The following is a 26,800-nucleotide window of genomic DNA, read 5'->3' as shown; positions in this document are numbered from 1 at the left end:
GTATACCAGGGTTGACGCGCTGTCAATGGATTGAACTAGGGCATGAGAAGCGTCTGGGGTAAACCATAGAAAGTTCTGTGGTGCCTGGATGTGGAGAGGGAGTTGTGGTTTTGGTGCATTATTACATGACAGCTAGAGACCGTGTGTGAACAAATGTGGCCTTTGTTGTCTTCTTTCTAGCACTACTTCTCGCACATGAGGGGGGAGGGGGTTGTTATTTCATGTGTGGCAGGGTGGCAATGGGAATGAATAAAGGCAGCAAGTATGAATTATGTACATGTGTATATACGTATATGTCTGTGTGTGTTTATATATGTATACGTTGAGATGTATAGATATGTATATTTGTGTGAGTGGCCATGTATTTATATACATGTGTATATGGGTGGGTTGGGCCATTCTTTCATCTGTTTCCTTGCGTTACCTCGCTAACGCGGAGACAGCAACAAAGCAACATAAATGATGAAATAAAAAATATATATATGGACAATCACATTTTTACCAAATGACATCCTAGCTACATCTCTTCGTTGTATATAAACTGACTTATATTTCTCTCGTGTCTCCCCATGATGTGATTATTACACGAAGGTGCACTTGGAAACTTATCATGTTTCATTTTTCCCGTGGACTCATAGGAATGTACTTGATCTCGCACAAAATTGTGATCCTTTCCAATAGATATATATATATATATATATATATATTTTTTTCTGTCGCTGTCTCCCGCGTTTGCGAGGTAGCGCAAGGAAACAGACGAAAGAAATGGCCCAACCCACCCCCATACACATGTATATACATACGTCCACACACGCAAATATACATACCTACACAGCTTTCCATGGTGTACCCCAGATGCTTCACATGCCTTGATTCAATCCACTGACAGCACGTCAACCCCGGTATACCACATCGCTCCAATTCACTCTATTCCTTGCCCTCCTTTCACCCTCCTGCATGTTCAGGCCCCGATCAAACAAAATCTTTTTCACTCCATCTTTCCACCTCCAATTTGGTCTCCCTCTTCTCGTTCCCTCCACCTCCGACACATATATCCTCTTGGTCAATCTTTCCTCACTCATTCTCTCCATGTGACCAAACCATTTCAAAACACCCTCTTCTGCTCTCTCAACCACGCTCTTTTTATTTCCACACATCTCTCTTACCCTTACGTTACTTACTCGATCAAACCACCTCACACCACACATTGTCCTCAAACATCTCATTTCCAGCACATCCATCCTCCTGCGCACAACTCTATCCATAGTCCACGCCTCGCAACCATACAACATTGTTGGAACCACTACTCCTTCAAACATACCCATTTTTGCTTTCCGAGATAATGTTCTCGACTTCCACACATTCTTCAAGGCTCCCAGAATTTTCGCCCCCTCCCCCACCCTATGATCCACTTCCGCTTCCATGGTTCCATCCGCTGCCAGATCCACTCCCAGATATCTAAAACACTTCACTTCCTCCAGTTTTTCTCCATTCAAACTCATCTCCCAATTGACTTGACCCTCAACCCTACTGTACCTAATAACCTTGCTCTTATTCACATTTACTCTTAACTTTCTTCTTTCACACACTTTACCAAACTCAGTCACCAGCTTCTGCAGTTTCTCACATGAATCAGCCACCAGCGCTGTATCATCAGCGAACAACAACTGACTCACTTCCCAAGCTCTCTCATCCCCAACAGACTTCATCCTTGCCCCTCTTTCCAAAACTTGCATTCACCTCCCTAACAACCCCATCCATAAACAAATTAAACAACCATGGAGACATCACACACCCCTGCCGCAAACCTACATTCAATGAGAAGCAATCACTTTCCTCTCTTCCTACACGTACACGTGCCTTACATCCTCGATAAAAACTTTTCACTGCTTCTAACAACTTGCCTCCCACACCATATATTCTTAATACCTTCCACAGAGCATCTCTATCAACTCTATCATATGCCTTCTCCAGATCCATTAATGCTACATACAAATCCATTTGCTTTTCTAAGTATTTCTCACATACATTCTTCAAAGCAAACACCTGATCCACACATCCTCTACCACTTCTGAAACCACACTGCTCTTCCCCAATCTGATGCTCTGTACATGCCTTCACCCTCTCAATCAATACCCTCCCATATAATTTGCCAGGAATACTCAACAAACTTATACCTCTGTAATTTGAGCACTCACTCTTATCCCCTTTGCCTTTGTACAATGGCACTATGCACGCATTCCGCCAATCCTCAGGCACCTCACCATGAGTCATACATACATTAAATAACCTTACCAACCAGTCACCAATACAGTCACCCCCTTTTTTAATAAATTCCACTGCAATACCATCCAATATATAATTTTTTTTTTCTTTTTTTTTTTGCTGCTGTCTCCCGCGTTTGCAAGGTAGCGCAAGGAAACAGACGAAAGAAATGGCCCAACTCACCCCCATACACATGTATATACATACGTCCACACACGCAAATATACATACCGACACAGCTTTCCATGGTTTACTCCAGACGCTTCACATGCCCTGATTCAATCCACTGACAGCACGTCAACCCCGGTATACCACATCGCTCCAATTCACTCTATTCCTTGCCCTCCTTTCACCCTCCTGCATGTTCAGGCCCCGATCACACAAAATCTTTTTCACTTCATCTTTCCACCTCCAATTTGGTCTCCCTCTTCTCCTCGTTCCCTCCACCTCCGACACATATATCCTCTTGGTCAATCTTTCCTCACTCATTCTCTCCATGTGCCCAAACCATTTCAAAACACCCTCTTCTGCTCTCTCAACCACGCTCTTTTTATTTCCACACATCTCTCTTACCCTTACGTTACTTACTCGATCAAACCACCTCACACCACACATTGTCCTCAAACATCTCATTTCCAGCACATCCATCCTCCTGCGCACCACTCTATCCATAGCCCACGCCTCGCAACCATACAACATTGTTGGAACCACTATTCCTTCAAACATACCCATTTTTGCTTTCCGAGATAATGTTCTCGACTTCCACACATTCTTCAAGGCTCCCAGAATTTTCGCCCCCTCCCCCACCCTATGATCCACTTCCGCTTCCATGGTTCCATCAGCTGCCAGATCCACTCCCAGATATCTAAAACACTTCACTTCCTCCAGTTTTTCTCCATTCAAACTCACCATTTTCCACATCAGCGAGGTAGCGCAAGGAAACAGATGAAGACTTGTCCACTCATATACGCACATATATACAAACATGTACATGTACATACATATGCATAAAACCACTAGGAAAATGAAACTAAGTTCCCAAGTACATTTTCATGTAATGATCACATTGTCAGGTGAGATACAAGGATAAGATAGAAGATACAAAGCAGTCAGTTGATTTACAAGGACGAGATGTAGCTAAGATGCCATTGGGAAACAAGCATTACAGTGTGATGGTGTTTTCTTTGTTTTTGTTCACATCTGGCATGATGCTTGTCATACAATTTTTATTTCATGGACAAGAAGGGGAAACATTTACAAATTTTACCTATGACAAAGCTATCTAGTCTGTATAGACCTTCACTAATATCAGTTACAGTTTTTTGTGTATTAGATAAAAGTTTTAATGATATTTCTCATAGTAAAGGAGTTACTGTTAACTGAACTGGCATTACTCCAGTCAGTACAATGGTCATAATTTTTAACATGACTCAACAAAGTATTTGATTCTTGTTCTTTTCTTACACTATTCCTTAAACACAGTTTACAGAATTTTCTGAATTTTCTATTACGAAATATTTACATAGTATTGTTACTGCTGAAGGCTACATTTGCATTAAGGGATTTAAGCTACCTGAGAAATAGAGTAAAATTATCACTAAAAGGGAGAAAAAGATTCTTGTTATCAAGGGAAGGTTTGGGTGTAACTATAAAATGATTCCTTTGACAACTTATGGGATTTATCAATAAAAGATCTAGGGTACTTTGACCGTGACCCAACAGAATATATCTTAAACTCATCATCAATAAATTCTGCATTGCATATATATAATGCCCCAAGGAACATCAAATGTCATGTTCAGCTGAGTAATAATGAATACATGAACAAACATTGGCGGGTTTTCTGTATATGCTAAACAAACATGTCTGTATCCCTATGGTTCATGCAATCTAAAAATGTTAACACAAGTATTTCCCACTTCTACAGTAGAGTCGACAGAAGGCACTAAATTGTTAAGCAAAGAGAGAGGTGTTTGTAAATTTTCGTTTGTTGATCAAAGACAAAGAACATCAACAAACCTAAATTAATTGTCTAAGAGGGTAAGATACTCACAGATCCTCTTCTGACTGTCGGTCTCCTGTAGACTCCTCTTCTAACTGTAGGTCTCCTGTAGACTCCTTTTCTGACTATAGGTCTCCTGTAGACTCCTCTTCTGTCACCTCCTCGTCTAAATTGAAAATTTTTAGGTCATATCTGTTCATGTGTATTTTCTCACTGTAGTTATATTTCTGTGCTTGACTTTCCCAGAAATGATCTGTCTTCCTGTAATGTAAATGTAGCCTTCAGCAATAACAATACTACAAAAAAATATCTTTTAACAAAAACTTCCACCAGAAAATGTTGCGGGCTGTTTACAGACTACCTTGTTTATGTTGGGCAGACTAGTAGTAGGGATCTTCATGTTAGACTACATTAAAATATATTATAATTACAGGAAAAGAATAAATTGCTTTGTTTAATAAAAAATATGACCATTAAATTGACTGGAGTAACGCCAATTCAGTTATTAACTAATTCTACGATGAGAAATATTAATGAATCTTTTATTATAAATTTTTTTTCTCTTTTGCTTTGTCGCTATCTCCCGCGTTTGCGAGGTAGCGCAAGGAAACAGACGAAAGAAATGGCCCAACCCACCCCCATACACATGTATATACATACGTCCACACACGCAAATATACATACCTACACAGCTTTCCATGGTTTACCCCAGATGCTTCACATGCCCTGATTCAATCCACTGACAGCACGTCAACCCCGGTATACCACATCGCTCCAATTCACTCTATTCCTTGCCCTCCTTTCACCCTCCTGCATGTTCAGGCCCCGATCACACAAAATCTTCTTCACTCCATCTTTCCACCTCCAATTTGGTCTCCCTCTTCTCCTCGTTCCCTCCACCTCCGACACATATATCCTCTTGGTCAATCTTTCCTCACTCATTCTCTCCATGTGCCCAAACCATTTCAAAACACCCTCTTCTGCTCTCTCAACCACGCTCTTTTTATTTCCACACATCTCTCTTACCCTTACGTTACTTACTCGATGAAACCACCTCACACCACACATTGTCCTCAAACATCTCATTTCCAGCACATCCATCCTCCTGCACACCACTCTATCCATAGCCCACGCCTCGCAACCATACAACATTGTTGGAACCACTATTCCTTCAAACATACCCATTTTTGCTTTCCGAGATAATGTTCTCGACTTCCACACATTCTTCAAGGCTCCCAGAATTTTCGCCCCCTCCCCCACCCTATGATCCACTTCCGCTTCCATGGTTCCATCCGCTGCCAGATCTACTCCCAGATATCTAAAACACTTCACTTCCTCCAGTTTTTCTCCATTCAAACTCACCTCCCAATTGACTTGACCCTCAACCCTACTGTACCTAATAACCTTGCTCTTATTCACATTTACTCTTAACTTTCTTCTTTCACACACTTTACCAAACTCAGTCACCAGCTTCTGCAGTTTCTCACATGAATCAGCCACCAGTGCTGTATCATCAGCGAACAACAACTGACTTACTTCCCAAGCTCTCTCATCCCCAACAGACTTCATACTTGCCCCTCTTTCCAAAACTCTTGCATTCACCTCCCTAACAACCCCATCCATAAACAAATTAAACAACCATGGAGACATCACACACCCCTGCCGCAAACCTACATTCACTGAGAACCAATCACTTTCCTCTCTTCCTACACGTACACATGCCTTACATCCTCGATAAAAACTTTTCACTGCTTCTAACAACTTGCCTCCCACACCATATATTCTTAATACCTTCCACAGAGCATCTCTATCAACTCTATCATATGCCTTCTCCAGATCCATAAATGCTACATACAAATTCATTTGCTTTTCTAAGTATTTCTCACATACATTCTTCAAAGCAAACACCTGATCCACACATCCTCTACCACTTCTGAAACCACACTGCTCTTCCCCAATCTGATTATTATAAAATATGACCATTAAATTGACTGGAGTAATGCCAATTCAGTTATTAACTAATTCTACCATGAGAAATATTAATGAATCTTTTATTATAAAATACACACAGAGTTGTAACAATATTAGTGAAGGTCTATACAACCTGAATAGCTTTGTCGTAGGCAAAATTTGCAAATGGTGCCCTTTTTTGTCCACATGAAAATTTTATGACAGGCACAATGCCAGACTCGAAGACATTCTGGTAAGACACGTTTACCAATGGCGTCTTAGCTACGTCTCTTCCTTGAGATAAAGACTTCTACGTCTTTATCTCATTCTTGTATCTTCCCTGACAATGTGATCATTACACGAAAGCGCACGTGGGAATTTATCGTGTTTCATTTTCATGGTGGTTTTATGCATACATTAGATCACGCACACCACTGTGCCCTCTTGCAACATACATATACATATCAATATATATATGTACACACACACACACGTATGTACGTATTCGTACTTGCTCACCTTGGTTTGGGCATATGGAAAATAATGCATAACAGAGTTTACACGGAGTGTATGATAGTACAATTAAAGGGGTTGGTGCGAATGGACGACCACCTTGAAATGGGCAAATAGGGTGGAGGGAGAGAGGCCACCTCTTGATGGGAGTCCCAGAAGGAAGGGCGTCCAAAATAGATAGCGAGGAACTGACCAACAAATTCAAAAATGCTTTCAGTGGAAGACACCATAGCCCTATCACTAGTGAGACTAGATGGAGAGGTGGTCTTATGAAAAAACGAGATTTTAGAAAAGACATGAAGAAAATACTAATGTCTTGACCCATACAAGGCTAATATTCTACATGAAATTTCACCATATGTGCTGAAGTGCATATATACGAAACAGACCTCTTTAAATACTGTTCAAGATGTTACTGGAGAGAGGTAAAGAGCCAATGGACTGAAAAATCGAACCCATCTATAAGAAAGGAGACTGGAAAGAGGTGCTGAACTACAGACCAGCAGTCTCTTAGATAAGAGTGATATGCAAAGCACTGATAAAGATTATCAGAACGTAAATGCATAACTTCCTACAAAGGAGCAATTACTCATGCGAGGGGCAACACGGTTTTAGGGAATGAACTTCTTAGATTTCTACGAGAGCGAGTTAAGTTTTAGACGATAGGTGAGGCTGTAAGAAAGCATTCGACAGTACCACATGCAAGGCTGATTAAGAAGCAAGGGTACCAGGTAGGAATAAGACGACTTCTGATGAACAAGATTATCTTAATTGGAAGGTCGCAAACGGCACACGAGAGGAGCCTTCTCCGAGGGGATGGAGGTTACCAATGGAATAACAGGTTTCGTTTTAGGACTGTTGCCTTTATGTGAATGACTTGATCATTAAGAAGTATCCCACAGAATAACCCTGTCCACACAATGTAAAGAGAGGAAGGTCAGATGTCAGGTCACGTTACGAGTTAGTGCCCATCTGCACTCCAAGGAGATTATAATGCCCAGTCTCATTGCTACCTCTATGCTTTTAAGGACTTCATTACTTGCATCTCCCCCTCTCTGTCTGAGGATGTAATAAACGAAAATACTCACCGTCTTTATTTTTTCTTTCCAGTGATGACTGCTGCATATCTCTCTTCACGGTGAAGTGAAGGTTCTGCATATAACATACACGAGAAATTCTGGACCCAAGACTGATCCTTTTGGCACATCATTGTTAGGTCTAGATTTTGAAGCTTTATAATCAATTACTACTCTTAAGGCCGGATAACCAACTTTTCATACCAAAATGCAGTCATTGCAGGTGGGTGTGTTGTAAACCAACTGATTGGTAACTAGTTGTGTTTCATAAACAAAACCTTTTGAAGTAAAGTGCAAAAAACATCGATTAAATGTTGACGCATTTAAGCATATCAAATATTTTGATTATATTACAGAAGCAAGTTATGTATAGAGACAAAAATTTCGAACTATTACAGTAAACAATAAGGGGTATAGTGTAGTATTCACACTTATGAATGACGTTTGAAACGCACACTGGCTGCTGTTCTATCATAGCAGAATAGCCATTGATAGATATGTCTTATCCCTTAAATAAGAAACTTGAGAATCATTTTCCTAATGTAAAAGGCGGCAAAAGAGGGAGGGGGAAGGGATGGCGAGACGGAAAAGCAGGTGGCGTGCTATTTACTAGGGTAATAGGTTTTCACATACGCTTACCAGTTCTACTCCTTCCCAAATAATTTCATTTATCAATAGAAGGGAAGGGAGCGGGGGGGGGGGGGGGGGGGGGGGCTGGAAATCCTCCCCTCTCGTTTTTTTTTTTTTTTTTTCCAAAAGAAGGAACAGAGAAGAGGGCCAGGTGAGGATATTCCCTCAAAGGCCCAGTCCTCTGTTCTTAACGCTACCTCGCTATCGCGGGAAATAGCGAATAGTATGAAAAAAAAAAAAAATCAATAGACTTATGATGCGATGTTAACATAGGAACTGGGTCAGATATATTCAGATTGTTTTTTTACTTATCTAATTTCGAGTAATCAATAGTCTTCTTTCTCGGCCAGGATTTCAGACTCGTTCAGCCGCTTTCTATTCCTGTCCAACCACCACCACCACCACCACATGGTTTGCTTGATTGCCAGGTAAGAACTCATATATATAATCGTCTTTATTGATAGCCATAGATAAATAAACCAAACTACTGTATTTTCAAATCCAAATGATTATTAGATGGTGAACACCATAAGAGAGAAGGTTGGTCATCACAATCACTGTCGCTAGCTAACCCAACTCCCACTTATTGTCGACGGCTTCTCTCGTGCGATCCTGGGCTGAAGCCACTGTGCTTCATACAATCGGGAAATTTCTTGTGAAAAGTCCTCACTCTCCCTCTGTGTTGGAGAATCCGATTTTTTTTTCTCGTTCCCACGACCGGACAGTGTTTGCTCAGTAGTTCTCGACTGGATATATGTCGCAACCTTTGGCAGGTCACTCCAGCAGATCAACATCCCCTTGTTCAGTCAATCATTGCCGGATGATCCTCGCTGCAACAAGGTAGTTCTAAAGAGAAGGAACGTCGGGGTTTAGTTTGATGAAATGAGCGATATACATCAATATATAATTATCTAGGCAGGTAGAATATATAAAAAGATGGACAAAATTCTTTATAATTCATTTAACTACATTCATGATGCAAATTAAACTAGTTTGATTAATAATATGCATCATTTCTACCTGCATAAAGAGTATCCTCTCGGGGAAAGGGAGAGCCATAGCTAGCACTGTAGACACCATCACCTCCTCCAGGATATCCAGATAATTTCGTGCAGTGAAACGACCAACGATATCGGCCAGTTCACCCACACGAATCGTATCCACACACGCTGACCTTTGTGGCTGCATCTGACAGCCCTGTAGATGTTGTCTTGGTTGTAAGTGACGCGTGCCAATCCATTAATAATATCTAAGTTGGCCATGTGTGTGTCTTGAGGAAAATCTTTAGTCAGAAAGGATAACCTTCGGTCAGAAATCTAATAGCACAAGAGGTTATACAATCCCGGTCTGAAGGTACTCCTACTCCCCTTGGTGTCGACGACTTCTAGTACGCCAAGTGAGACAGAAGCCACAGATCTATACTACCTGGTAATTTCTTGCGGAAAGTACTCCCTCTCCATGTGTTGATTTTTTTTTTTTTTTTTTGGGGGGGGGGGTTCCTCGTTCCCACGACGAGAAGTGTTTGCCCAGTAGTTCTCGACTGGATATATATTGCAACCTTTGATATGTCACTCCACGAGATACGGTGCCGCTGTTACCTTTTTTTTCTCTTCGGGATCCTGTGGTTAGACGCCGCCTTTATTCAGATGTCTAACTGTATGACGCACTACTGGTATACAGTTGATCTGACAACATCGATGGTAGCTGGAGTACCTATTGTCCGTTGGACAGACCTATCAGTCTTCAGGCGTAGTTTCTCAGGGTCCTTCACTCCCTGGAAGGTTATACACTACCATCATTCTGCCACCTACTCTGCCCCTCCTTTACTTTAGCCTTTTGTATACACCCATTTTTTTTTTCTTTTGTGCAATGCAAGCTTAGAAGAGTCTCCACTTCATATCAGCAATCTGGCCTCAAGGATATTTCCTGGTGCCGAGCCATACTTTCGATGTTGGTGTGCGACAGACAAAATCTAGTGCAAAGTCGTGACAGCTGTCTTGAAGACTCCTCCCTGCTCCTGCTGCCTCTCACCCTGGGAAAGTTACGGAAAACTTGCTGCTTTAAACTTTATTCGACAAAGAATATCAACAGCACAACAAACACTTCATTGATAAACAGTATTCAAGTGTTCATGCGTCCGTCATACTCCCTGTTGCTGTGGTCACGTTCCAGACGGCGTAATTATTCTGTCTTCAAACAGAAGTTGCTTTTCCCTTAAATGAACATATTTTCTATGCTTAAATGCGTCAAAATTTCGTCCCACTCTTTTTTTTGCACTCTGTTACGACAGGTTTCGTTTATCGTTTTAAAATACCAGATCTGTTTGCTAACAGCACACACACTCTTAATGCGATTTGTCGAATGTTTCTTAAAAAATCAAATCGAGAAGGGCGACCTAATTACCGACCTCAAGTTTCTAACCCAGTCTGATGACATCAGTGAACAAGTCATGAAATGTAGCATCAGAGTAAACAGAAGCCACGACAAAAAGCTTGTAATAAAGTCGTAGAAAAATACTTACATCGCAAGGCTGATGGAACAAACTACTCTTGAAAACCGTAATGTCGGCAGTATGCAAATGTTAAATAGGGTTATTTGATGTTACAGAAGATGGGAGTCCATGAATTTAGAACTCTTTCCACGATACTGTTCAAATAGGTACCTATAAATACACACACACAAAATATCCAACAAAATCACAGACATTCACATGAAAATAACACGCTAACGTGGAGAACAGAAGTAGCTACAGACTCTCATTCCACGACTTGCACAATTCTCCGGTGAGCGACATCAAGCTACGAGCTTCCGAGGTGTTTCGAAATTGATAATGGGGTTCCGGCACCAAAATTAAACACCAGAAGAACTTCAGCAACACTGCAGTAGAAAACTTATCCAATTTAACATGAAGAAAGGCCAAGAGACAAAGAACTTTACAAAATATTGCGGTTACCACAGGTTGCTGAACAATCTTCGTTTTCCACTGTATGTGTAACCCGATTACGACTATAAAACATGATAACCTTATACGTTTAGTTCTTATAACCTTTAAGTGATTATTAGAATCTACGTAGGATTAATTATATAATTTAGGCATATAAACCAATCACTGGAAAGAACGAAAAGTACAAGAGAAGGCAGCCAACATGCGTTTCTCAAGAGCTCAAGCTTGACCTTTGCAGCATGGTTAAACCTACCAGGGAAAGGAAAATCCCCGTTGACATAGTTCAAGCCATCACTGCTCCACACCCACCAAACCACCGCGTTAACGTCTCTGTAGATCGGCGGGACAAATCACGTCGGGCATGGACTTCGAAAGCTGCTAGAAAATGAAAACCGATTGTGTTAATGATTTTCCATAGTCGCTGACAGTTAAATCCACCAGATAAGTAAAATCTAATATGTAATATTAGCTCAATAGTACTGATATATACCCAAAAAAGGAAAAAAAATAAATGGAGACCAACCTATACGGTATATTTCCCTACGCATAGAGGACACGTAGGGCCTATGAAGGGAATTACACAGACTAACCAAACCTCATCCTTCCCGAGAATGGTGGCATGTGCTCCATTACCTACTAATGACATTGAAGGCCAGAACAATTCCCGCTCACGGCTCCCACACACAACGAGGCTGTTGTCCAAAGCGAATGGGATCGCAGTACGAGGTGGAGAGGCTCGTTGCTTATCAGAAGGCATCAGTACAGTCAACAGTAATAGGATATGTAATACGTCACATCTCTCACGATTTTATTAAATGTAATTGTCCCCATTTGGTATCTTAATTTGTTGAAGAAAATGATGAAAATGGAGACTAGTTTCTCCACAAATAATGACACCCCATAAAAAAACTGAAAAAAATGCATATCTTTATCATCCAGAACACATGATAAATCGGTCTTTACAAGTTCAATGCACTGATTAAGAATTTATGAATAAAGCTACGCAGCCGTGCAGTCTGATCACTTTTTTTTTTTTTCTTTACAAGAATGTGTTAACACAAAAACCCAATTTTTCTAATAACATGATTAATCTTGATTATGCAGGAGTGTGAATATGCAAGAGATGCGAGAGCAGGAGCAGTACACAAAGGAAATAGTGTAACGAAGCGGAAAGCCTACCTTGTTAGGACAGAAATAGTTAACCCACACTTTTATTTTCTTTTGGGGTTGTATGATGGGTTATTGGAGGAGGTGTCTCAGATGCGTGTCCTGTTCCTGGGGAATAGTTAGTTTTTCTAGTTTGTTTTGTTGGAGGTTTAAGTGTAATTTTTGTTAATTTCTCGAGTTTGTCAAGCAAATTTTCATGGTTCTGTCATGAAATCTTGGCCCGTTTTTACTTTTCAGCATCTCAAGATTATCACGAGTGTCATGTCGGTTTGCTTATGGGTTTCAGGATCATCTATAGTTTCATGGTTGTCGCGAATTTTTGTTACTTCATGATTGTGTTCGATACTATGATCTTCCTGGAAAGTGTCATGCAATCTACCTAATTTGCCTTTCAGAATAACAATGTTGGCCAGCAGAGTCCCAGTAGGATACTTAAACCTATAACTCATGATTATCCTCAGGAAATGGCTTTTAGTTTCTTTCTCGAGCAGCTGAACTGTGATTAAGTAACCTTAGTTTGTTGATTTCCACTTCCAGCCATATTCGATTTTACTTCAATCTTTCGACTGAGTATCGCTTTTCATCTTCCTGTATATGATACTAACTGTAGCGAGCTGTCGTACGTAAGTTCAGTCTATATTTCCTGCTCCTAGTGTTAGGTATTTAATGTAAAGCAGACAGTACAATAGGTGGCGGAATATATATTTCCTCTCGAAACTCATACCAAGAAACTTTGGACAGACATCTTGATTTGGAACTATTACAGTTTTAAAACCAATTTTTCCCCTCTCAAATTCGTCAAGATAAATGCCACGACTGATTCTCTCAACATCGAAGGTCTACCCAAACCCAGGCGGCTGGAGATTAAGCTAGGAATACATTTCTTGCTTCTCGACAGGAGGGACAGGTTCTGAAGATTTGTCAGGGAACCACCGAGTGGTACTTAAACATGCGGTGATCAGGAAACAATATATGGGAAAATAGAAGAGATGAAGGAAATTAAAGGAAGCAGGAGTATAACAGAGGAAGGTAGTAATACTACTATATGTTATTTTGTAAGCATGTGTACAGTTGGATTTGCTGGCTATCAACAGGTATACGTAATTAAGCCAAAATCAGTGCCATACGTCAAAAGTATAAAACTTGCGCATGATATTTGTACACTAGTTCACCATGTATATTCCCGGAATAAATGACCAATGAACCACATAAAGATACAAGGTCATAAATACATTGTACAGTAACTGCGGAAGCAGAATCAGGAATTCACAAGACAGACCCCGGGTCGAATATGAAATTTCAAAACTGTGTATTTTTAAAAACTAAAATGTTGCATAACATCACAAAGTTCAAGAGATGGTGGGGTAGGGGGATCCCTCGTATTGTACCGATGAACCACTGCAACACGAGATGCTTCAAGCCCACAACCCCAGCAGACATCTTTAAGAACTTTCAGTGATAGCATAAAAAGGTAAAAAGGGCCCAGACTATTATCAACCCAGGTTAAGATCTAATTTTCATTAGGGCAAACGTGCAGCTTCTTTGTCCTCTGTTCCATTCCCATTCTCCAGCTCCTTCCCGCCATCTTCAAATTAACCCAAAGCTCTTATGACACTCGTCAAACCTCTGCATCATCTTACATGTGCAGTTCCATAACAAAAACGACGAATGACAGTCATTAAAATGGAGACGACAGAAATCATGGCCGTGGTTATACAAAAACAGGACATATAACTACAATTTGTACAACGCAATGCTATGGAAAATATAAGTTCATATAGACTTCCAACCTTGACACCACACTCTCTGTGGCTATATAGAACCCAGCAGAGGGACATATGACTTGCAGGGTATATCAATCTTCCTGACCTCGACTGGGACAATCATCTCTTCACTCGACCCTCCAAACACTGACGTTGATAACCCAGTTGTTCCTTACACTAACAAACCTGAATTCCCTGAAACTTTCATATTGATCAATACATTTTTCCCCTCACGCAGAAAGTCCCGACACTTCACTTCCTCCCCTATACGTCAGACATCCTGCACTCGCTTTCTCCTCCTGCTATTTCCGTCCTCAGCGTGCCAATGAAATCCAATTAATCACTCCCCTCCGGCCCCAGCTTCAACACGTCATCCTCAGTCGCCATCATTCCTTGCATTTATCGTTCACCAAATTCCCAGTCCTTCCCTCCCCCTAACAATCAGAGACTCCAAAGAGAGACCATTTACTTAGTAACACCAAAGCAAATTTCATATTACCGTTACATAGCTCAAAAGGAAGCGTGTGTACCTCCTGTCTTTGAGAAAAAATTAGTGTACCACAACGTTTTGTCACATGTCTGCTACTCATGATATTAACAGTTTCTAACAAGTCTGCTACATCTGCCACCACGGAACTCCCTGACAATTTACCGATATAACACGATCAGATCAACTGGGACCACAAGTCTCAATAGGGTAGTTACACAGGGAACTCCGTGGAAGCTCAGGAGAGGCTGATGGGAAAGATAGTGACGAATCTTAAACTATCTTTACGACAGACATGCTGATCAATATATCCGGGAATTTCTCACCACAGAACACTGAAGAACGGACAAATTCGGGCTCTTATCTCGATCGAAGGGCTGCTGACCAGCTGGCCAATGACCTATGGTCTCGAATTACACTGAACGAACGCTGACTGCAACATACCCTACCACACCCTCCCTCACCAATACCATACATTTCTACCCTGTCTACCACAACTTCCCAGAACCACTATTCTCTCCACAACATTCACGCCCACCCACCCAGGCCATGACACCTTCCCTCACCACCTACGAAACCTCCCTCCCTATCACATCCTCCATCACTACCACCACTTGCTCTTTCCTAGGCTGCCACACCTTCCCTCACCACTAACACAACACTTTATATTATAAAAGCGGAACAGAACGTTATTCACACTCGTCTGTCCCTCCACAGTCAAACAGCGTAACTATAAAGTATCAGTCCCCGCACACCATGTATGAAAAATTTACCAGAGATATCCATATTCTAAAACGCAGCTTCTAATTTATCATCGACGTATTTTTTAGGCAGTTGGGATCCCCACCCAGGCGGTCTAGTGTGAACCAGGATGGTAACAGTCGTTATAGTACAACACTGGAGCCGACATAGCGTTACCCATGTCACCACATAATGAGCGATATGCGAATCAATCTGCTATTTATAAATAAAACTTTTCTGTCTATGCAAATTGTTACACGAGTAATAATCGATGTCCACGTTCTCCACGTTACTCAAACATATTCCCTAGAACTGTACATTAACAATATAAAACCGTACAAAGGATGCGCTGCTCTCAACATATGGCTGTAGATATCTAGATTAACTAGTGCCCAACGGCTAACCAGCATAGCTGTACTTATAACAATTGCTAACGTACACCGTAAACCTTTATATCTTTCGAGAATTTTAACAACTATTTTCACTTGTAGAGATTTCCGTGATAATTTCTTCCACCAGCCGCACTGAACGGCGTTAACATACCACTGACGTTCCTGGCCAGTGTGTCAACACTAGCAACTGACATATCTTAGAAACGAAATATAAAGAATCTAGTACAGGATTGCCACACAGTCATCATCCACTATCTAAGCACTTAAAAGGATCCAAAAATAAACAAAGTAACCCAGTTGTATGAAATATTACCAAAGAAAAATACTGTACTCACCGATACGACTTCCCACAACGACCTTCCACAACGAACTGAAGTAAACGTTGCTGTCGGTTTGTATCCTAGTTTCGAAACCGTTCGAACACAGTGAATCACTTTCTCTCAAAAACTTTGAATTCTACCATCGTTCTCTTCTCGTTTCGACTATAGTCATCAGAGAAAATACATTTCATTAAAAGTCTCTTCAAACATAAGGACCAGTAATATAGGTTTTAGAAAGTTTTACGAATCAACAAAAACCAGAGAAGATTCGCAAGTTCATTATGTGGTTGGTGAGAGTCGACTCGGGTTATCTATATTTTCTTTATCATTACCATTCCACCGAAATATCATACACGAGCACCAGTCAAGGAAGTGTCACACAAAATCTCATGAGGTAAAGATAAATGTCATTAATTGCATGGAAATCATGTCAAATAAAGTTCGTAAATCTGTAAAACTTGAACGGTAAATAAACGATCTCTCCAGTTGATGGAAGGGAGGTTGACTACAGTAATTACGTATTTGTAATCTACGGAGGATGGAGTATTACACTCTTGTCCACCCCCTCACCCCATCTCTTGATCTCGTGTTAGTAGGGATGCGTTACGTACGTAGGTAATGCTTGATGTTGATAGAATGATTGACAACCCGAAATACATAACTTTTGATACAACACAATTTTTGATAGTGCCTCTGTAGCTCCCGTAGTCTCCTAATACACTCTTACCACAATATTTCTTTCAGTCAATAGGTGGAATGAAACACACACGTGAAAAAATACAATATTAGTATTAATGATTACTATGTACAAGCTATACAAATTTACATTTACAGATATAAAATACACACTGGTTATATTTATTTAATAATTTGGTCGTCGAGTAGAACATGGCTAGCCACGACAAGTGCTGTCAGCTACTTGATCACTCCTCCCTCGGTCGTGTCTTGGAACACGACTACAACTGGCAATTCAGATCTGCAGTTTAGTTATCAACGGTGACGAAACAGGCATCGTCCTCGTGAACCAGTTTAAAATCAGTTACCCAAAAATACACATTTCATTAGGGTACGCGCTCACACTTGGGATTTACAGTACTATATGAAGTTCAGTAATCACAAGTACTATGTGAGGTTAGTAATTACGGGTACTATGTGGTTAGTAATTACAGGTACCATGTGAGGTTAGTAATTACAAGTACCATGTGGTTAGTAATTGCAAGTACCATGTAGGTTAGTAATTACAGTACCATGAGAGGTTGATAATTACAGTACCATGTGATTTTAGTAATTGCAAGTAACCATGTGGTTAGTAATTACAAGTACCATGTGAGCTTTGTAATTACAAGTACCATGTGAGGTTTGTAATCACAATTACCATGTGGTTAGTAATTACAAGTACCATGTGAGGTTAGTAATTACAATTAACCATGTGGTTAGTAATTACAGTACCATGTGAAGTTTGTAATTACAAGTACCATGTGGTTAGTAATTACAAGTACCATGTGAGGTTTGTCATCACAAGTACCATGTGAGGTGTGTAATTACAAGTACCATGTGGTTAGTAATTACAAGTACCATGTGAGGTTAGTAATTACAAGTACCATGAGGTTTGTAATCAGTACCATGTGAGGTTTGTAATCAAGTACCATGTGAGGTTTTTAATTACAAGTACCATGTGAGGTTAGTAATCACAAGTACCATGTGAGGTTTGTAATTACAAGTACCATGTGAGGTTTGTAATCACAAGTACCATGTAAGGTTAGTAATTACAGGTATCATGTGAGGTTTGTAATTACAAGTACCATGTGAGGTTTGTAATTACAAGTACCATGTGAGGTTTGTAATCACAAGTACCATGTAAGGTTAGTAATTACAGGTATCATGTGAGGTTTGTAATTACAAGTACCATGTGAGGTTTGTAATTACAAGTACCATGTGAGGTTTGTAATCACAAGTACCATGTAAGGTTAGTAATTACAGATATCATGTGAGGTTTGTAATTACAAGTACCATGTGAGGTTTGTAATTACAGGTACCATGTGAGGTTAGTAATAACAAGTGCCATGAAGTTTGTAATCACAAGTACCATGTGGAGTAAGTAATTACAAGTACCATGTGGTTAGTAATTACAAGTACCAAGTGAGGTTAGAAATTACAAGTACCATGTGAGGTCAGAGAGTATAGCCTTTGACATTACATGGGACAGGTTACCGAGGTCAGAGTCAGTGGTACAGGGGTCATAGGAAGTACAGAGTTAGTGTTACAGGGGAGAGAGAGAGAGAGAGAGAGAGAGAGAGAGAGAGAGAGAGAGAGAGAGAGAGAGAGAGAGAGAGAGAGAGTCCTGGTTACCCAAGAGACTGTCTTCCTATAACGTTTGTCAACATATCTGAAAAGTAACAACACATTATTTACATTATACTTATGTACCGCCAAAATTAGTACAGTAACTATGTATAATGCGGGGGCAATGTTTATAATACGGGAACAATGTGTATACTGCCGGGACCGTGGGAGAATGTGTATGATATGGGGACAATTTGTACAGTATGGGGACAATGGACTTTCATTTCCAGACACTTAAATCAAGAAGGCCAAGATAACTGCGGGAACTGGGCTGAACTAATTAAGAACTGCTAAGAGCATCACGCTATGCTAACTGTACACCAGCTGCAGAAAGGGGGTGGGGGACTTATTGTAGACTAGGATTACCCTAAGAGCAGCTGATGGGGGGGGGGGGGGTTGGACACTGGGATTATTGACTCCTGTAAACTGACTGGGGACAGTATTACAGAAGGCGGGCTTGGGTATGTCGTGGCTACAGACTGGCGAGAGTTGGTATCACAACAGGACTGTTTGGGATCCAGGACTACCACAGATTGGCTGGGGACATGGATTACAACTACTGGCTGAGGGCCGGGATCACCACAGACTGACTGGGGTTGGGATTAATAACAGACTGGCCTGGAACAGGGGTTACTCGACTGACTGGGGATAGGGATTACTAGACTGAGTGGATACGTTAGAGAATGGCTTTCTATAAACTGGTTAGGGCCGGAGTAGGGGGAAGGGATTACAGTGACTTGAGGGACCGTGGACCGAGTGAAAAATAAAAGGATTAAATGTACAGGTGCAGACTGGAAGGACTGGCTGTGGAGTGAATGACAGATAATGGGGGACTGACTCTCTATAAGGTGATGGGTTTACAGGTGACACGACTATATTTTGCCAGGTAAGGGAACTGTAAAGGGAAAAGTTTAGAACTTCTAAAATGAGCGGAAGAGAGAGAGAGAGAGAGAGAGAGAGAGAGAGAGAGAGAGAGAGAGAGAGAGAGAGAGAGAGAGAGAGAGATTTTGCCATGATGCAGGACTCAAGTGCAGCACTTACCACATACATTACTGGTGCAACGTTACCGTTACGTATATTACACACAGCTGTCTGTTTTGCTTCACCTGGAATGGTTCTGTTCACTTGGTGTGAGTCTTTTAAAGGTTCCTATACTCATCCCACTGTTTTATTATTTCATATGGACGTCTCTATCTTTTTCGCTTGGGTCTCATTTGTTCTGATGCATTTGTTACCGAAGGGATTTTTTTGTAGGTTTTGGTTAATGTGTTTCTTTCCCGTTGTCAACTATTTAAAGAACGTATAGTCTTCGTTAACTTCTCCGAAACGTTTTCATGCCTAGATGATCATGCATTTATCTCTTGATTAGGGTGTATGATCTACTTCTACTAACCTTTCATAACCTATGTCTCATTCCCTTAGTTCTGAATGTATTGTTTCTCGATTTTCTGTTAGTTTTTATTTCGGTTTTGTCTTCTTGGTGACCACCCAACAGTTACACTGTGATCAAGTTTCTTTGTACATACAACGAACATTTTGCACCATAGTCCGACTCTTTTTAATACAATTCCTTCACTTTGGTCTCCAATTTCCAGCTACCCAGTCGCGATTACTCTCAGATTTTCAACTTCTCTTCACAAGCCATATTCTTTTCCCAATCGGCGACTTCTGCAGTAAAAAGCTTTATTACTTTTGAATTTAGTTCGATTTTTCTTCACTGAATTCCATAAAGTTATTCTCCTCCCATTTCCATATCTACATCTTCCATTTTCTATGTCCTCAAATCTTTCCATCTTGTACAAGTGCAATCTCTTCAAAAGTCCACTGTGCTTTCTTTCGTCGCTTTCTCAGAGACCATATTTGCTATTGTCAGATCCTCTGCTTGCATCAGTTCTGCTTGTATCCACTTCTGAGTTTTCCAATCTTTTAAAAACTTCGTAATCCATCTGTCTGTCTTACATTCTAAGTTGTATTGCAACTTTTATCTGATTTTACTTTTATGAATTACCTTGTCAAATGCCCTACCAAATTTCAAAAAGTCACCATTCTCATTCTTTGCCCTTATGTTCCCTACATGTTGCTGTAGACGACAAGCAGCTGTGTTTGTACTTTTCATCTGCACCAAATTCATAGTGGCCTTCGTATTTATAGCTTTTTTCAAGTAGCTGTAGTTGTTTTGTTTCTTGATTACTCCCATAAAGTCTTATTATATATGACCTCAAGAGTACTATGTGTATTGTCAGGGCAGAACCTTATGTGCTGGTAACCAACTTTGAACATATTTCATGGACTTCATCTACATCACTATCGTCTATTCTCTGCCTTAGTAGCAAAATCTCGTCACCAAGATATTCTGTATCTTATTTTTTTTGGAGGAACAGTAGACTGATTTACATCGTTCTGGTATCACCATATGTTTCCTGAAAGTTGTTTAAACACTCTTCGACTCTGAAAACAGTTTCAACTTTTTGTCCTTTGCCACTTACCGTACGAAAATCACTCAATCTTTCTCTTCTAGGCCAATTCCTTATTTCTCTTTTGCAGAATTCCCGATTCTTTCCTCTAGCTTATCTAGTTTTTCTGTTTAGTATTCTCTTTCTTTCTATTGGCTGATTCGGCCAGTCTTCAGTCCTGTGGTATCTTCTTTATTTTCCCTTCCATTTCGATCATAATGAAAGCGAATAATGTTATAAACACACTGAGAGTTCATTGACAAGCTAGATCCATGTAGCCTTCATGACGTTCCCAGTGTTCCAGTTCTCAGTGATGGTCTTCTGATGGTACTCATGGCAAGAACAAATGGAACGTGTTAAGGTTGAAGCATCAGGAAGCTGGTCAGTCATACAGGGTAGTGAAGGCAGCCAGAATCAAGGTGCGAGGAGCCTGCTGGAAGTATAGACGCTGCTGATCAAGACATCTGGATATATGCTGAAGGTATTGACATCCTTTTATCCAAGCTACACCTGGATACCTGCTGGAGGTGTAGACACCCACACATTCAGGCCACACCTGGATGCCTGCTGTAGGTGGAAGACACCCACACATCCAGGCAACACCTGGATACCTTCTGGAGGTGTACATAGCCACATATCCAGGCCACACCTGGATACCTGCTGGAGGTGTAGGCACCCACATACCCAGGTCACACCTGGATACCTGCTGGAGGTGTAGACACCCACATATCCAGGCCACACCTGGATACCTGCTGGAGGTGTAGGCACCCACAGATCCAGGCCACATCTGGATACATGCTGAAGGTATAGACATCCACTTATTCAGGCCACACCTGGGTACCTGCGGGAGGTGTAGACACCCACACATCCAGGCCACACCTGGATACCTGCTAGATGTGTGTAGACCCCCTCTGATACAGACCACACCTGGATGATTTAAGAGTGCAACAATTAATAGAGTTGTGACCGTCCGAACTAAAATGCATTTGGAAAATTCTATCCAGTCATGAAGGCAGTGGTCAAGTCATTCCATAGACCAATGTAAAAGTCAGTTGTTCTTTTCAGATGGTTGATTAGAACTATCAGAACTCTCCTAACGTAAATAAATGTGTTGATACAGACAAAAAATACACAAAAAATAGAAAAAAAATAACCTACAGCAGAGACTGAACAAACACAGGACACAAAATGAATAAGTGAACATCCTGCAATGAAACTCAGGCAGATGTGAAGCTCTTTAGAAATAGGTTCTCATGTTGACTACACTTTAATACTCAGGAGCCGTGCACACCTGCCAGTACAATGCACTCATTACACAACACTAACAAACACATTATCATGCTTGTATTAGTACATGAGAGTGCATGCATCAGTTCTCACATCGTTAGCACTATCACCTACAGCCACTTGTCATACTAAATAAGGCAAGCATCATTGCTCACAATGCACTTGTGGTGCAAGCATCGGTACCTACGAGGCAACCAGGAGCACCCACAGTGCACCTACCATCACTCATAAACCCAACAGTAGTTGCAGCTCACATATCTATATTCTGCATACCTTACAGTGTTCTCATGACACATATCAGCACTTACAATGTACGTGTTATACTTACAGTGTACTTATCAGTATCTACCCAACCAGGGCTGGGATTCCAGTACTTACCAGGAAAGTACTGGACCTCCTAGCACAGCCATTCATGCTCACACTGCAGGTATCGTGACTCTCAATTCAATACAACCCAAACTGTCACTGTTGGGAACTACAGGATTGCAAAAAATGGCAACTGCACATTACTTAACAATGAACATACATGTATTAGTACATACACTTGCCAGTCACTTATATGACTCAGCAAACTTGTCTCTATGTCACTGAGGGCAGTCCTCTATATAGGGTCTATCACAAGAGTGCAAGTCATTTTCTTAAAGGTTATTGACTTTCAAGATAGTACAAGGATAACTAGAGAATGTCTTAACATAAGATTTATATGTTTTTACTTTGGTATATAGTGCTTAATCCTGGAAGCTCTCAAATTGTTTAGGTTTTACAAGAGGCACTATGTCCTGTCAGGTGAAAATAGTTGTTGAGTTGCAGAGCAACACTTTCAAGGGATCAACGCAACACCTGCACAACACTACTGCAGACTCTGGGCAAAGGTTCCCACCCGACAGCTTAAACAGACTAAGAGAAAGGGAGCTGCTTGGCTGCCATGGGGCCAGGTACACTCAACTGAGAACCCTGAGCTGCCATGGTGCCAGTTACACTTATCTGAGAACCTGGGGCTGCCACAAGGCCAGGTACACTCACCTAAGAACCCCTGGGCTACCATAGGACCAGGTACACTCACCTGAGAACCCAAGAATGCCATGGGGCCAGGTACAATCACTTTAGAACCCTTGGCTGCCAAGGGTCAGGTACAGTCACCTGAGAAGCTTGGCTGCCACAGAGCCAGATGCACTCATCCGATAACCCTTGGCTGCCAAAGGACAAGTACAGTCATATGAGAGCCCTTGGCTGCCAAGGGGCCAGGTACAGTCACCTGAGAGTCCTTGGATGCCATGGGGCCAGGTACACTCATCTGAGAACTCTCAGCTGTCAAGGAGCACTTTGGATCCCTCCCAGCTATTGACATGAATTTTGATCGGGCCATATAAATTTTGCCACTTTGAAGCAGGACTTTAGTACTAAAATCTTTTCTTTATAGTTTTTCATGTCTGACAGCCAAGAGTTAATATCTCACTGTTGCTTGCAAATTCTCACAGCTATAAGTGAATGTTTGACAGCCATGGGCAAGTTTGACAGACACACTTATCTGTTTGACAGTTATAGGTAAGTGTTAAAATGCCTGAGTGTTAGAAAGCCGTTCGTATGCCTTGAACTCGTTTCTGCAAGTTTGACCCGAATAGGGCTGGGGTTGCTGTAGATATAACTTTCAAATTTCTGAGTAAGAATTTCATTGATGTTTACAAGCTGACCATGTTGATGTCTGCATCTAATCCATGTGGACTACACCTTGTACCATCAATTCCACAATGAAATTGGCCAAAAACAATGGATGAATAAGACTAATAATTTTTGCCATGAGGATGACAGGTATAGGGGCTCAGGCTTACCTAGTGGTCAAGATTCCACCCCCAACAACAGGTCTAGGGGGTCAGGCTTGCCCAGTGATCAGCACTTCACCCCCACCAAAGGTATAAGGGGTCAGGCTTGGCCAGTGATCAGCACTTCACCCCCACCAAAGGTTTAGGGGGTCAGGCTTGCTCAGGGATCAGTACTCCATCCTCACCACAGTGATTCTTGAACTCACCAGCTGTGTAGGCAACAGAAATGTCTAATCACAGATACTACTATGATGTACAATATATATTATGTGTATATATTTATATATATTTATCTCTGGACTGAGTTTAAGAATACACAAATAATAAACATGAGAAAGAAGGATTCTCTTAACACAACTAACAATAAGGTATTATATGATGATAACTACAACATAGGGTTTACCACAAATCTGAATACATCATTTTTGTTTCATAATTCCATAAAGAAAGAAAACGGAGTGAAAAAACTGTTAATCTGAATATTACAGAACTGAATGAAGGCTCGATCCATACATAGACAGACAAGAAATATATATAAGTGTAAAGTACAGATACAAATACAAAATAAATCATTTTGTAGGAATATAGTAATGACTACAGAGACTCACTGGGACCCAGTTCACTTTGTCTATAAACAAAATATTTATTTCCACCCTACACTATTCTCTATAACCAGTTTTGCACAAATTTATAAAACCGTGAGACGATTCATAGCAATATTTGACTTCACAAAAATTGTATGAAATGCCCCAAGAAACACATAGAAGCCAAATATACAAAATGAGGCACTGTTAATATAGCAGTAGAAGTTACTGATGAGGTCGATGGGGTTATGGTGTGGCTCTGGGTTAGCGAGGGAACCTCCAGCAACCTCCTGGTCTCTCTATCCCGAAGGAATGCACATACAGATGCACACGCACAGGCACACACGCGTTTCAAAACACACAGGAGAAGACCCAGGGTCTGACACACGTTCCTAAGGCAGGTGAAGAGTCTACAGCTGGAGAGGAACAAACGCTCGAGCCACAACATGAGGCTTACCCTATCCTCTACACATCGTCTATAAAATAATGTTCTAATTTCACAGCACTTTATTCATTCTTGAATACTCTTAGAACATATGACAAGCCGAGTCGTCCATGAGAGGTATCGTAGCTCCGTCAGCCGTGACTGTCGTACAGTCGAGACAGACGCAAGACACACAGACACACGCTCACCGTCCAGTATGAGAGAAGGATGGTGGGGCCGCTGCTATCTGACCCACCCCTGTTCCGATGAGCTGTTCGCTCCTGGAAGTTGTCGGGGTGCCTATCAGCAAGCTCCTTGCCTATGTCCTTCTCCATCTGTTGCAACTCCTCCTCGAGTTCTTGGTCTGGAGTTACTGGAGGGCCTGCGTTCTCCATGCCGAAACTGCCAAAGTAATCATTTTCTAATCTCTCCTCAATCACAGGCATGAAGAGATCAACGTGATTGGATGGATCAACGTCAATCCTCTCTATTGGCCTTGAATTGGTCTCATCATCGATCATGAACCCGTCTTCCTCCTCCTCTTCTTCATCGTCCTCTTCCTCCTTTGGGTCTTCATGTGAGAGATGGTGGCTCTTTCCACGCCCACTCTTGTTCTTTCGACGCCTGTTCTTCCTCCTGCGCCGTCTGCAGACATTTTCTGGTGTCCAAGGCTCCGAGATGTTTGGGTACTCATAATCAGTTTTTTCAACTTCCTGCAGAAGGAAAGAGAGGAGGAACATTAATGAAAATCATATGAAAATAAATATCATATGCTTCCCCAGAACCCTTTCCACAAGGCTGTGCTCCACGCAGAAGCAGAAAGTTGAGCTCCTATGGGGCAGAAAGGTCTCTGATGACACTATTCTCTATTCTGTCCACTGACGATGATATACTCTTACTGAAGATGATATCTTGCTTGTGGTGAAGCCCAAGGAAAGTGATCAGTATATATAGGGAATATGAGAGAGAATACTACCCTCATAAAACCTGCGTGTCTGCAAATTGACTAAAAGAAGGGGGACCAGAGGGTCCATAAACCCTTCCCTTTTTGTATATCATTTTCTAAAAGATGGAACAGAAGGAGACAAGTGAGAAGTGCTCTTCCTCCTCAAAGGCTCAGCCCTGGGTGTCCTAATGGAAGTGGATGGATATAAGCAGAATAAATATGTTTGGGGAGAGGAACCTGGGTGTTTTGGCTCTTAGTGAAACTAAATACAAGGAAGAGAGGGGGGAACATAGAGAGAGAGAGAGAGAGAGAGAGAGAGAGAGAGAGAGAGAGAGAGAGAGAGAGATTGTCTTTGGGTAATGTCTATGGTAAGTGTCAGAGTGACAACAAAGAAGGGGTGGCACTTTAGTTGAAAGAGGAGTCATGGGAATGTATGAAAGAGTGCAAGTAACCCCTAGACAGATTGTGGGAAGAAATGATAGTGGGTTTCTAGAGGTAGGTTAGTGTATGTGCACCTGCAGCGATAGGAGTGTGGAAGAGAAACGAGTGTTTGCAGACGAGCCGAGCGGTGTTTCAGCAATTTTTATGCGGAAGGATCATTATTGAAGAGAGGCAGTTCAACATCCAAAGGGAGAGGCTGGTGAAGCCACTCCCCTGGAGGCATGAGGCCTCCTAATCACCCTTGTATGTATC

At 41.3% G+C, this 26,800-nt stretch overlaps 1 protein-coding gene and 1 long non-coding RNA gene across 3 annotated transcripts in view; both read right to left on the bottom strand.

The window, feature by feature from the left end:
- Positions 1–8,608: 8,608 nt before the first annotated feature.
- On the bottom strand, positions 8,609–16,287 carry LOC139757843 (uncharacterized). The gene is made up of 3 exons (XR_011714713.1): positions 16,266–16,287; positions 9,457–10,468; positions 8,609–9,282 (listed from the first exon to the last, which is right to left on the bottom strand). It is a non-coding gene; the product is annotated as an uncharacterized lncRNA (long non-coding RNA).
- Positions 16,288–17,020: 733 nt separating this feature from the next.
- LOC139757792 (DBH-like monooxygenase protein 1) overlaps positions 17,021–26,800 on the bottom strand; it is a 798,273-nt gene continuing 788,493 nt past the window's right edge. For both annotated transcript variants that reach the window (XM_071678612.1, XM_071678621.1), the window contains one exon: positions 17,021–25,874. In XM_071678612.1, coding sequence (XP_071534713.1) covers positions 25,314–25,874 — 561 coding nt within the window. In that variant the 3' untranslated portion in view covers positions 17,021–25,313. The remainder of the gene's footprint in view (positions 25,875–26,800) is intronic.

The sequence above is a fragment of the Panulirus ornatus genome, chromosome 2 (genome assembly GCF_036320965.1).
Source record: "Panulirus ornatus isolate Po-2019 chromosome 2, ASM3632096v1, whole genome shotgun sequence".
Classification (NCBI taxonomy): Eukaryota; Metazoa; Arthropoda; class Malacostraca; order Decapoda; family Palinuridae; genus Panulirus; species Panulirus ornatus.
Note: the sequence above shows the minus strand (reverse complement) of the source record. Positions and strands in the feature narration are given on the sequence as shown.